The sequence below is a fragment of the Leopardus geoffroyi genome, chromosome D1 (assembly GCF_018350155.1).
Source record: "Leopardus geoffroyi isolate Oge1 chromosome D1, O.geoffroyi_Oge1_pat1.0, whole genome shotgun sequence".
Lineage (NCBI taxonomy): Eukaryota > Metazoa > Chordata > Mammalia > Carnivora > Felidae > Leopardus > Leopardus geoffroyi.
In genome coordinates, this window is record NC_059329.1 from 88,226,738 (window position 1) to 88,238,863 (window position 12,126).

The 12,126-nt window shown below is 43.0% G+C and overlaps 1 protein-coding gene across 1 annotated transcript in view; it reads left to right on the forward strand.

Annotated features, from left to right (window-relative positions):
- The first annotated feature begins 3,368 nt into the window (after positions 1-3,368).
- CAPRIN1 (cell cycle associated protein 1) overlaps positions 3,369-12,126 on the forward strand; it is a 39,175-nt gene continuing 30,417 nt past the window's right edge. The window contains exons 1-2 of the mRNA XM_045484919.1: positions 3,369-3,600; positions 4,187-4,402. Coding sequence (XP_045340875.1) covers positions 4,187-4,402 — 216 coding nt within the window. The 5' untranslated portion in view covers positions 3,369-3,600. The remainder of the gene's footprint in view (positions 3,601-4,186; positions 4,403-12,126) is intronic.

Below are 12,126 nucleotides of genomic sequence, written 5' to 3' on the forward strand. Positions count from 1 at the left end.
AAAGGTTAAATAAGAAAAAGACAGTAAAGGATTAAAAATCCACATAACTATAGCTGCAGTACCTTTTTTGTCAAGTAGGAATCAGACAAATTTGGTTTGCTGGGCCCATGGCATTGGACTGGGGAGGAAGTTAGACAAACGATGTTGATTTGCCTTAAAATTTATTGGTCTTCCTGGACTTGCTGACCTGAGTAAGCAACTGTGAACACATTCAAACACCAAGGAAATGGGGTTGGGATGACTGTACATAGGAAATGAGAGTGTGGACAGCTATGCATATTCGCAAATATTTCTAGTTCACCTGGCTTCCTGCTAGGCATTTGATAGAACGGAGCCCTTTGGATGAATGGGATCATGTGACTCTTTCTGGCCAATGAGGTTTGAGCATACATGTGGCATGGCTGGCTGGGGTATTTGACAGCTAGAGATACTCCCTAGTTCTTTTCCTTATAATAATCAGCAACACATGAAATATGGTTTTATCAGCCTGAATCTACTGAATGACTACTGTGAGCATAGCCCTCTGCTGAAACTTGATGGATGTATATCATTTGTCTTAAGCAGAAAATTGGCAAGCTTCTTCTGTAAAGTATGAGTATTTTAGGTTTTGCACACCATACTGACTGTATCACAACTACTCAGCTCTGCTCTGCGTGGCATGAAAGCAGCCATAGGAAATATATACGTGAATGGATGTGGCTGCAGCTCAAAAAAGGTTTACAAAAACAAAAGGCCACTTGGCCTTGGGACTATAGTTTGCAGACCAGACCCCTGCTTTAAGTCATAGACTTTTTAGGATTGTTACTGCAGCATAACCTAGCCCATCTTGATATACTGTGGGCTGTGAGAGGGCCCCCCAAGTGAGAATCTTTGTCATCTGTGTTATCTTTCCTGCTCTCTTGATAACCTTTCCTTTTTCCTTGAAAAGCCTAACTTAGCTGACCATAACTGCTTCCATAACTGTTACTGATGTGCCAATGAAAGGCAGCAGTGGCCTCTCCTCACACCTTCTCTGGAGCCCTCTTCAGCTCAAACCTGAATCATTCATTAGAGGTCTCGGTATCATTGGTTTCTGTACTTTAGAATCACCAGGAGGAGGTGTTAAAAACAGATTGCTGGGCCCCACCCCTGGGGTTCCTGACTGTAGGTCTGGAGAGAATTTGTCTAGCAGACTATTTCATGTCTGATCTTAAAGACATTGGTCCAAGGAATAAAGCAGTGCTTTTTTTTCTTCAAACTTCAATTTGTATGCACACATCAGCTGAGGAGCTCGTTAAAATGCAGATTAATACAGTAGGTCTAGGGTGGGGCCTGAGATTTTGATAGTGATAGAGGTCAGGCTGAGTACACTGAGTTGCAGGGGATATAGGATTCTAATCTTCCTTTCTAGCCTCTAGGTGTAGCAGTGCTAAACACAGTGCAGGTGCTTCAATCTTGAATAACCTTAGGTCAATATTGACTTGTCACACCTTACGATTTTGTTAGCAAACTCTGTTGGTTCTATTATCACAATACACAAAGCAACCAGCCACACATCACCACCGTCATTGTAACACCCTGACCTTGGCCACCACCACCTACCTGTGGGCCATATTTCAAAAGCCTCCTAATTGGGCCCCCAGATTCTGCTCTTGCCCCGCTCTCCCTCTTACCTCTAATCCACACTCACGGTAAGTTCTTTACATAGCAGCAAGAGGATTTCTTTTAAACACAGGTTGATTACATCACTCCCCTGCTTAAAACTACGTGTGCAGCGACTTCCCATTTCACTCAGCAAAGGCAAAAGTCCTTATGATGGTCTGGCAGGCTTCATAACACTGGACCTCTCTTAGATCTTTGACCTTATCTGCTACTCTCTGCTTCAGTCACTGTGGCCTGCTTGCTGTTCTTGAACCCACTGAGCACACTCCCATCTCAGATCCTCAAACTTGGGTGTTGCCTCTACCTGGAAAATTCTTGCTCCAAGATAACTATTGGGCCTCCTTCCTCACTTCCTTCAGTTTGGTCTCAAGTGAACGGTAAGACTTTTCCTACTTTTTCTTCTGTATCATTTCAAAATCTGACATTTTCTTTTCCTCACGTGAAATGAAGTTCCACAAAGATCTTTGTTTTGTTCACAGTCTCTAGCACTAAAGAGTTCTTAACACATAGTAAGGTGCTCAATAAATATTTGAATGAATAGGTAACATACTTTGCAGCTAACTGGAATATTTTAAGGCTGGAGGCTGCTGTTGTTTCCCTAGGCTCCCTCAGGATACACTGTTGCCAGCCAGTATTACTCATTTTATTCCCCAGGGAATAGTGGGTTTGGTATATAATACTTCTCAAAATCCGTTTTCAGAGAATTGAAATTATAAATTGGTCATTTACTGTTGTCATACATTATGCGGCTGAAATTTTTTTTTTCCAACGTTTATTTATTTTTGGGACAGAGAGAGACAGAGCATGAACGGGGGAGGGGCAGAGAGAGAGGGAGATACAGAATCGGAAACAGGCTCCAGGCTCTGAGCCATCAGCCCAGAGCCTGACGCGGGGCTCGAACTCACGCACCGCGAGATCGTGACCTGGCTGAAGTCGGACGCTTAACCGACTGCGCCACCCAGGCGCCCCTGAAATTTCTGATCATGTTCGATACATTTTCTTGCAGCACTTGGCTTATTTTCTGTTCATTGTCCACACCCAACCCCACCACACCCCTAGTTTAATTACAGGACTGGAATAATTCCCTTTGAGCAAAAAAATTTTTTGTTTTGTATTTAACATTCTCTTGCGAGTATTAGGAATCCAAAACAAAAAGTCTAATTTGTGATACTCGGGTTTATTCGATAAGTGTCATCTTAAGATGATTTTTAACATGAGTCCCGAGTTTTAAGACTTTTTATAAGCCACCCATCTTGCTCATTTCCAACGCGTTCTATAGGGAACTCCTAGGTTACCGGGTGATTGTTTTGTGGGGGTTAGAGGCGAGCTTTTTTCCAAAGACCTTTTGGGGTGTGGGAATTTGCTTGCTCTGCATACAGAAGGAATTCTAGAAGCTGAGACTGCACCACCCACCCCACGTACCCCTAACTTGCAGAAACCTTTGCCCCCCGCACCTCCCCTTGGCCCCAAGGCTCTTTACAGGGCAGGAGCCAGCTCCGATCCAGCTGCTTGACACCTATTGTCCCCGTTTGGACGTCAAGCGACTTCGCCTGAAGGACCCTAGATTTGATTTCGCTCAAAACTCAGGACTCCGCTGGGGCACCCCTCCCGGAGCCGTCCCGACCTGCGCGGATCGACCGTCCCCCCCAAGGGCAGGGGCTAGAGCGGCGCAGTAGGAGACCCGGTGGGCCCTTTCCCACAGGCGTTCGCGTCGGGCAGCCCGAGCGGCCGCGAAGGCCCCCTCCCGCAGCTTCTCCCGCCCCCTCCGCCCCAGAGGGCCGGCTGGCTAAGTCCCTCCCGCTCTCGGCTCTCCGCCTCACTAGCAGCGGCTCTCGGTGCAGCGGGGATAGGGCGAAGCGGCCTGCGCCCACGGAGTGCACGACACTGCCCGGAACGCACAGCCACCCTTGCCCCCTCAGCCGCCCACTCGGGATTTCCAGCGTCCTCTGCGCGCGCACGGTGAGCGCCACCCGGACCGAGGCGCTGACGGTGAAGAGGGCCGCTGCCCCGAGTGTCCTTTACCTCCGGATCGGCTGGACCTTCTCGAGGGGCTTGCTCAAGTCTCCCCTTCCCCCTCCGCCCCCCCCCCCCCCCGGTCATTTCCAGTGCCCTTCTCCACCCTTCTCCGCCTCAGCCTCGACCTCTCTCCTCCCTCCTTTCCTCGCCAGGCGACGAGTGCTGGCCCACCCCGGCGGGGACCGTTGCACTGGCCGTTGGCGGCCGGCTCTGCGAGGCCCCGCCCCCGGCGCGAGCCTCGGTACCCCGGGGCTGGTAGGCCGAGCCGGCGGCCTGCGCGGGGGAGGGGCGGGCCGGGGGTGGGGGGGGGCGGTGCGAGGCCCGGCGGGGCGCCCTGCTGGCGGGTCGCGCGCGCGTCCGCGGTGTCTTCCTGCCCTCGCGGCGCGCGCCGGCCCCATCCCCACCCCCACCCGCTCGCGCAGGCTCCCGCCCGCTGCGCGTTTTGTCCCGCGTCTCGCCCCGTCCGCCGCCTGACTCGCCGCTCTTGTCCTTCCTCCCGCTTTTTCTTGTCTCCTCTCACGGTCTAAAGATGCCCTCGGCCACCAGCCACAGCGGAAGCGGCAGCAAGTCGTCCGGACCGCCACCCCCGTCGGGTTCCTCTGGGAGTGAGGCGGCGGCGGGGGCCGGGGCAGCTGCGCCGGCTTCCCAGCACCCCGTAACCGGCACCGGCGCTGTCCAGACCGAGGCCATGAAGCAGATCCTCGGGGTGATCGACAAGAAACTTCGGAACCTGGAGAAGAAAAAGGTGCCAGGAGTTGGCGGGGAAGGGAGGGTTTGATGCTCCAATCCTGACTGCTGTGGCCTGCCCTCTTCCCGTCCCTGTCGCATCCCCTCCACCCATCCCCACCCCCCACGCCCGGCCTGCTCTGTAAACGGAGCTTCGAGCCCTGAAAACGGGCTCCTAGGGGAGGTGCTTGTCACCTGACCCGGACGGGGCGCTCCCCCCCCCTCCCGCCCCGGCCGCTTTATTACTCTCCTCCGGCAGTGGGCCAGGCTTCTTGGCCTTTGGGAGTGGGATGTGTAAGGGCGGGGGCCTGCCCTGTCGCCAGACTTAGCCGTGTGATACCCTTCTCTCCGTCACCGAGGCCCGATTTCTTTGACGAGGGCCAGCGGGGAGAAATGAAGGGGTCCCGGTGAGGGGGCTCAGGGCTCAACCCACCGCCTCGTGGAGTTGGGGCGGCCTACGTCCTACAGTCGTGGGGTTGGTCCGCTCGGTTACCGTGTACTTGAGGCCTGTTCGGTGTGCCCTCACCTCTCTTGGGAGAGAAGTGTGATTTCACCCAGAATTGCTTCTGTGTCAGGCCCCTTTTGAGTGTGTCTTCGATTTGCTACCCCCCCCCCGCCCCCATCTGATGGGCGCCCCCACGTTTCCTTCTTTGTTTCGATTGTCTAGGTGCCCCCCTGAGCCTCAAGCTCAACTCGATCCCGAGAAGATTTTCTGCGGCGGCTCTTTGCCCCTCCGGGACTTTAGAGAGGGATGGGAGGGAGACGGCCACGATCGAGATTCGTTGGGGGGCGTGGGTCCGTGTTAGACCGAGGGGATCGCCAGGTCTCCGGGCACATGGAGAGAGCGTCTAACATGGCGGCGGCTGCGAGGAGAGGGAAGCGCTTTACAGGAGCTGCATTGTGAGCACAAAGCGAAAGCAGAGGGGGAGGGCAGAGACCAGGCAGCCGCCCCGGCTGGCCTTCCTCGCCCCCCCTCCGAAAAACAGTCGAGCCACACCCACAATTTTTTGGATTCAATAGTTTGCCATTCTAGGTCACACCGTGAGGTTTATCTTCAAGTAGGCCTTTTGTTTTATGCTTTCAGTGCAGGACAGTGTACCAACTCTGTTTGGAGCGGCACGTGTGTGTGTGTGTGTGTGTGTGTGTGTGTGTGTTCCTGTGTGGGTGTGTACATATGTAGAGAAAGGGTCTCGGCAGAGTGAATAATTCCACCTTCAGTAAGACTGGAGGTGGAAAGGGAGAAGCAAATCAGTAGTATGAAAAATTGGATAATTACATCTGTGACTATTATACAAACTTTTTGCCTTTTCCCTTAAAAATAACTTTGCTTGGATAACTTTGGTTTGTCTGCTTTTAGTAAGACATTTATTATAAAACATCTTGAATTTTGAAGAAGTCATTTAAGAATGTTTAGTCACCCACCTAACAGTGTTACTTAAGATGTTGATTGAGATAGTAGCTATTTAAAATTTGGGCCAAATAACTTGAAGAAAATGGTTACATTTAGGCCTTAATTACTTTAATTGCTTGTTTAATTGATTTTATAGTTTTTGGGAGTTTTAAAAGACATTTTTAGATTAGATACTAATCTGTCTCATTTTTTTCTACTGGGAATATTACTTGAATTTCTTAGCTTTTATTTGAAATCGAGAGATGCACTAATTGTGGATGTCTCCTACCTTTTGGTGATACTCTATTTTGATAAACAAGTGTAGTTTATTATAAATGATAAAAGTAATAGATGAATCAATATCAGCAAAGCAACAAAAGTATTTTACTTGTAAAGTAGTTGCATTTAAATACGTATTGGAATAAGCATGCCCAAGGCCAGTATCTTCTGAGTCTGCCATCTGAATCAAGATTTAGGAATCTTTTTAAAACCTCTTGCTACAATAAATCCCGTCAATCTGGTTGATGCCTGAGTGGTTTAATTTTCAGAATTCTTCTAGGATAGGAATCAAAAATAGTAATGATGTAGTAAATGTTAACTATAGACATATAAAGGTAGATATTCATATTTTAATGACTGAAAAGTAATTTTTCAAAGCCCTTAATGTAAAGTCAGGTACTGATTAGCAACCAATTTAGTTATGACATGACTGATTCTAGTGCTCCAAATGAGTATGGAAAAAAATTAGTTTTTAAGCCCCATGAGGACCTGAACAATGACAGGTCACCTGTGTATGGGTTTATATTGTATACATTGCCTAACACCTGCCACCCCCACCCCCATAGAAGAGAAAGTAATTACAGACTTAGGCTAGTAAGTACTGAAAAGTTCTCTTGTAATGGTGGAGGAAAAAAACCTCACAAAGTAACAGAAGTATTTCGTCTTTTTTTTGTTGTTGTTGTTGGTCTTCTCATTGTTTTGAGTGCTAGGTAGTAGAAAGGTCAAATTACAGGTAAGCTTTTTGGTAACTCACAGACTGAGCTACCTACTTGTTAAATAGCTAAGTTGGCAGTATGTTGTGACCTAACTACTATTGAAATTAAGTTTTACTTTTTGAGAGACTTAAGGATTTTGGATTTTTCTCTAAGCACATCTGGTTTCTAGTTTATATTGCATTTTTTCTATGTCTAGATTTACTGTATGAAAATGTGATTTTTTTCAAAACATGATTAATTTTTCAGTAGTGAGCATTTCTAATAAACCTAAAATAGGATTTACTTTACAAGTCAGTTTTGAATCTTTATAAACCTTTATGCAGTAAAGGAAGATGGTATTTATAAATAACTGGGTTTCTTTTTATTTCAGTCCATTTAACAACTTCTGTTTGAGCTATATTTTAGACTTGACCTATTCATAATGGTCTTCAGGACAAAATCTTTTTTTTTTTTTTTTTAATCTTTATTTATTTTTGAGAGAGAGAGACAGAGACAGAGAGACGGAGCGGGAGCTGGGGAGGAGCAGAGAGGGAGACAGGAATCCGAAGCAGGCTCCAGGCTCCAAAACCTTCAGCACAGAGCCTGATGTGGGGCTCGAACTCACGACCATGAACTCATGACCTGAGCTGAAGTCAGACACCTAACCAACTGAGCCACCCAGGTGCCCCAAAATCTCTTTTTTAATGGATTCTAAAATCAAGTGTCCTGACCAAAATTACTACTAGAAATGTATTATCATCTAGTTTAAGACTTGGAAAATTGCAGTAATTTTATTGTACTTCATTTAAAAAAACAAAGTATTTGTTAATTTTCTGATAAGTCAAGCCATTAGAAGAAAGCTAAGCATCTGTTCAGTAAGAATGCATGCTTAACATTAATGAAATATGATCCTATTATGTAATGCAACTAAATGGCCTGGTAGTTTTTGAAATTTGTGTTTATAAAAGACTATACTATGTATATGCTTAGCAAACAGAAGAAATGCAGTTATAATCAAAAGAATCAAGTGCAAAACTCCATTTACAAATCTTTTAATTTTTATAAGTAATAGAAATTGCCAAGTTTTCTTCATCAGTTTGTTGGTATAAAACGGGGCTATAGGCTAGGCAAGATTGTTACTTTGAAACCAAGTTTTAATTTTCACTGAAGAGAGAGCTTATTTATATGGTGAGATGTAATCAGTTTTGATGTAGAATAAAGGATGTTTAAATAGATGACATTTAAAATTTTTATGCTTTTTGTAAGTATAATAGGTTTAGACACTAGTGATTTTGGTAGGTGAAAGATTAACCACTGTTCTCTTGCAGAGCAGTCTGACAGCTTTGTAACCAATATGTAACCAAGACAGATAGCCAAAGTGTACTGTTTTTCATCTATTCTCTCAAGTCTTTTTTGCTCTTTAGATCTTTTTAGTTAATTTACTGAAAAAAGATGCTATCATTGTTAGGATAACATTTCTTTTTAGAGCATTGCAGTGTGCCTCTGCTTAGAATTTTCAATGCAGCTTTTCTACAGAATTTCTTTGCTAAGTATTTTGAAATAATAACATTCTCAACTATTTTATAAGTACAATATTTCCTTGGGGCTAACATCTGAAGTTTTTCTTGACAGTTGAAATTGCTGATGTATCCGCTTCTCCCATTGGTTGCATGAACTATTTCTCTGCAATGCAGAGGGCAAGATTACTTTGTTTTGCATTCACCTTGTCACAGGAAAAAAAATAAAACCCAAACATTTATAATGCTTTATTTGTTTCTCTCTGCCTGCCTGCCTGGGTATGGGTGTGGGTGTGTGTGTGTGTGTGTGTGTGTGTTAGGGAGAGAGAGAGAAAGAGAAGTATTTAAAATTTGAATTTAAAAAGGAAAAGATGTGAATTTCCTCGTGTAATAATTATAAGTATGTTTTTCTTGCATGAGAGTAGAATCCCAAGTATTATAATGAGAATGAATTGGTTTAACCTGACCATGTTATTTTACTCTAGAAAATTCCCATGTGGCAAATATTTGTATTAGAATACATTTTGTGTGACTTAGAGATTAAACATACAGTTTGTTATAATTTTATGTAATTAATACCTTAGTTTGCATTTAGGAGGAGAGGAAGATTAATACTGTTTCATCTTTTAAAAAAATTAAATTCTTTCAAAGGTTAAAATTATAACAACCTGGCGTCGATCTTATTGTTATACTGTTAATAGAATCTAAGATCTTTTAAGGCCTTAAAGTCATCTTAGAATTTATTCTAATTCATTTTATGGAAGAGTTCATTCAGATGCCCATGTAAAGTCAACCAGTTTGGAAAGAGTGAATTCTAAGGTCTCTGGTTTTATGGGAAAAATTAGAATTTGTAATGTTCTGCAACATAAGTATTTTTCATGTTTAAGCCAATACTGTAGAACCAGGTGAAGGCTTTAACTTAAATCTTTAATTTTAGAGTTCCTCTGTTTTAAAATGCTGAAAGCAAAAGGAAAAAGCTTTTTATTTCTTCATTGTTAGACCTTTATTAGTATCTTCTTAAATTGTGTTTTTAGGCTGTCCAAGTAATGGGTCTTGAGAAAAACAGTACAAGTAAAGCCCCATTGTATCAGGTGTCATTGGGACATCTGTATTGTTGTAATGAAATGAACTTTTAAAGTTTAAATTCTGATATTTCTCTTTGTGTTTAAGTAAGCCCTGATGCACACTGGTCCGTCTTAATGCAGGCTTGGTATGTCGTAGACCAGATAATTTGGGAAAAGTGTTACCAGTAAAGCAGTAGGAGGTGTGTCAACCTTTCCGTATTCTTGTATTACAGGCTTTGGATATTTTTTTTAGTAATTGGTCCCTTTTTCTGGTGGCAGTGAATTGTATGTAAGCAGTAGAGAAGAGTAAGAGGAGTAGCAGAAGAGACAGTATCAGCCAAAGTTGGAATTGTAAATTGCTTGGCTTCTGCTCATTTCTTTATTTCTCCCCCTAGCTGTACCAGTGCTTTTGTTGGATAGAGTATGAGTGTAAAAACATACATGACAGAGACTTTATTGGGCAGAGTTCAGAATTCATATTTCCTGAGGAAAAGGGAAGGTGTGCTTTTTGGCTGTGCTCAGCTAAAGGATGCTGTTTCCTTTAACTTCCTGTACTACCTATTGTCTCTACACTTCCTTGACATTTTGTATTGTCTTATGCTCTTACCTTATGTGTTTTTCTAAATAGGTAGTTAAGCTCCTTGGGGAGTATGAATGACAGCATATTGGGCCTTACACATGGTAAATGCTAAATATTTGTTAGTTTGACTGAATCATTATATAGAAATATTTGTAGCTTCATCAGTAAAATCCTGTTAAGACGGATTAATCCATGAGGGAGAAAATGCTTTTTGTACAGAGCTATTTACTTCAGTGTTTTTACTGAGATGGAATTTTTCCTGAAGAATTTTCTTTTGATCTATTTTTTAAGCGAGTAGAGTTGATTAGGCAAGTAGAGCACTTTTATAATTTTTTTAAAAAAATATTTATTTTTGAGAGAGAAAGACACACACACAAAGCCCAAGGAGTGGAGTGGCAGAGAGAGAGAGGGAGACACAGAATCTGAATCAGGCTTCCAGACTCCAGACTCCAAGCTCAGCACGGAGCCTGATGCGGGCCTTGAAACCATGACCCTTGAGATCATGACCTAAGCGGAAGTTGGATGCTTAACTGACTGAGCCACCCAGGCACCCCCTGCAAGTTGAGCACTTCTAAAATCTTGGTGCTATAAGCACAATTTGTAAATAGTCTTAGGAAGGAGAATAGATGATTCTTTGTATTTGAACCATTGTAAATGATTAGAATTTTCATTGTATTCCCCTTAATATTGTTATCCAGCCATAGAAATAACTGAAATATACTTTAATCATTGGGAAAAAACCTTTTGGTCTCCATTTTAAGTGAATTACAGTTCTCATCTTTTTACCTTGAACTCTGAATAGAGTTTCTAAATCATTCATGTAACGAATATACTATACTCATCCTACTGAGTAGTTTGGTTAAAGCAACTAATAATTCAAAAGATACTTGTTAAGATTGTTGATAATCATTTGTTTTTCAGATGCATAAGATTTAGACTTAAGAATTCCAAGTGGGTGATGCCGGAACTCTTCAAAATTATCCTTTTTTGTTTTCCTACTAGGGTTAGCTGCTTCCATTCATTCAGGCTTAACTTCATAATTAACAACCATGGACAAGGAATAAGGATTATCTGTTACCTTTTTTTCCCCTTTTTAGTTGGACAAAAGTCTTGTCAAGTTAAACTCCTGGTTACTTATTTGTTGAAAGATTATCTTACAAATTGTCTTAGAAAACCTCTAATTTAGGAGCACCTGGGTGGCTCAGTCGGTTAAGTGTCTGACCCTCGGTTTTGGCTCAGGTCATGATCTCGCGGTTTTGTGAGTTCAAGCCCCACATCAGGCTTTGAGCCTGCTTGGGATTCTCTCTCCCCCTCTCTGCCCCTTCCCCACTCATGCTGTCTTGGTGTCTCTCAAAATAAATAAAAAAATAAACTTAAAAAATATTAAAAATAAAAAACAAAAAAGAAAACACCTAATTTAGCATCCTCTTACTGTTCTTAGTGTTAAGAAATCCTGCATTCTTGACAAGTGTTCATTCAGTTTCTGCATTAATCAGTCTTCTAGGGCCTGGTAGAATGCTCATTTCTCTGTGAAAGTCGATTTCATTTTTGAACAACTCTTTAAGATCTTGATGCTAGTCACCTCTCAACCTACTCTTCCTCTGTCCCACACAATATTTAATATTTGTTTTCTGGAACAGCTCAGACTTCTGCTATATGAGAAGTCTTCCAGCATTAGAAGAGCACTGTTAGGGATCATCTGTGGATTGTACTATATGTTCTTTCTACCCTCCTTTTTATAATTGAGAAAACTTTTGTTTCTTACGGTCTTTCCTGTGAAGTTTATTAGCAACTAATTGTCATTTGAACTGGTGGAGGGTAAACAGGAGGCAGTCAGCTGCCTACCATTATATGGGCAAAGTCAGAACTGATGTTTCTAGGTGAAGAACAGGGAATGTAGGGATTGGGGACTTGAAATGTCTAGAAAGTCCACTGAAGATTATGGAAAGTAGACAAGAAAAATCTTTATCTTTTGTTTCTACATTTGTCTTTCTATAGGTTTTCAGTACTGAAAAGTGATTTATTTGGCCTGGAGACACAAAATAGCTTCTAGATGGGTGCTCTTACTACTTTTGTTATTTTAGGCTTTATTTTTAAATTTTCTGTCTCAGTGTGGAGATCTTCTTAATTCAGAACAGAAGGTACAGTTTCTTGGGTAGCTAAGCTAGTTTTTTCAGATGTTGTCCCCTCCTAATCTTTCTTGTTGTGACTGTTTATA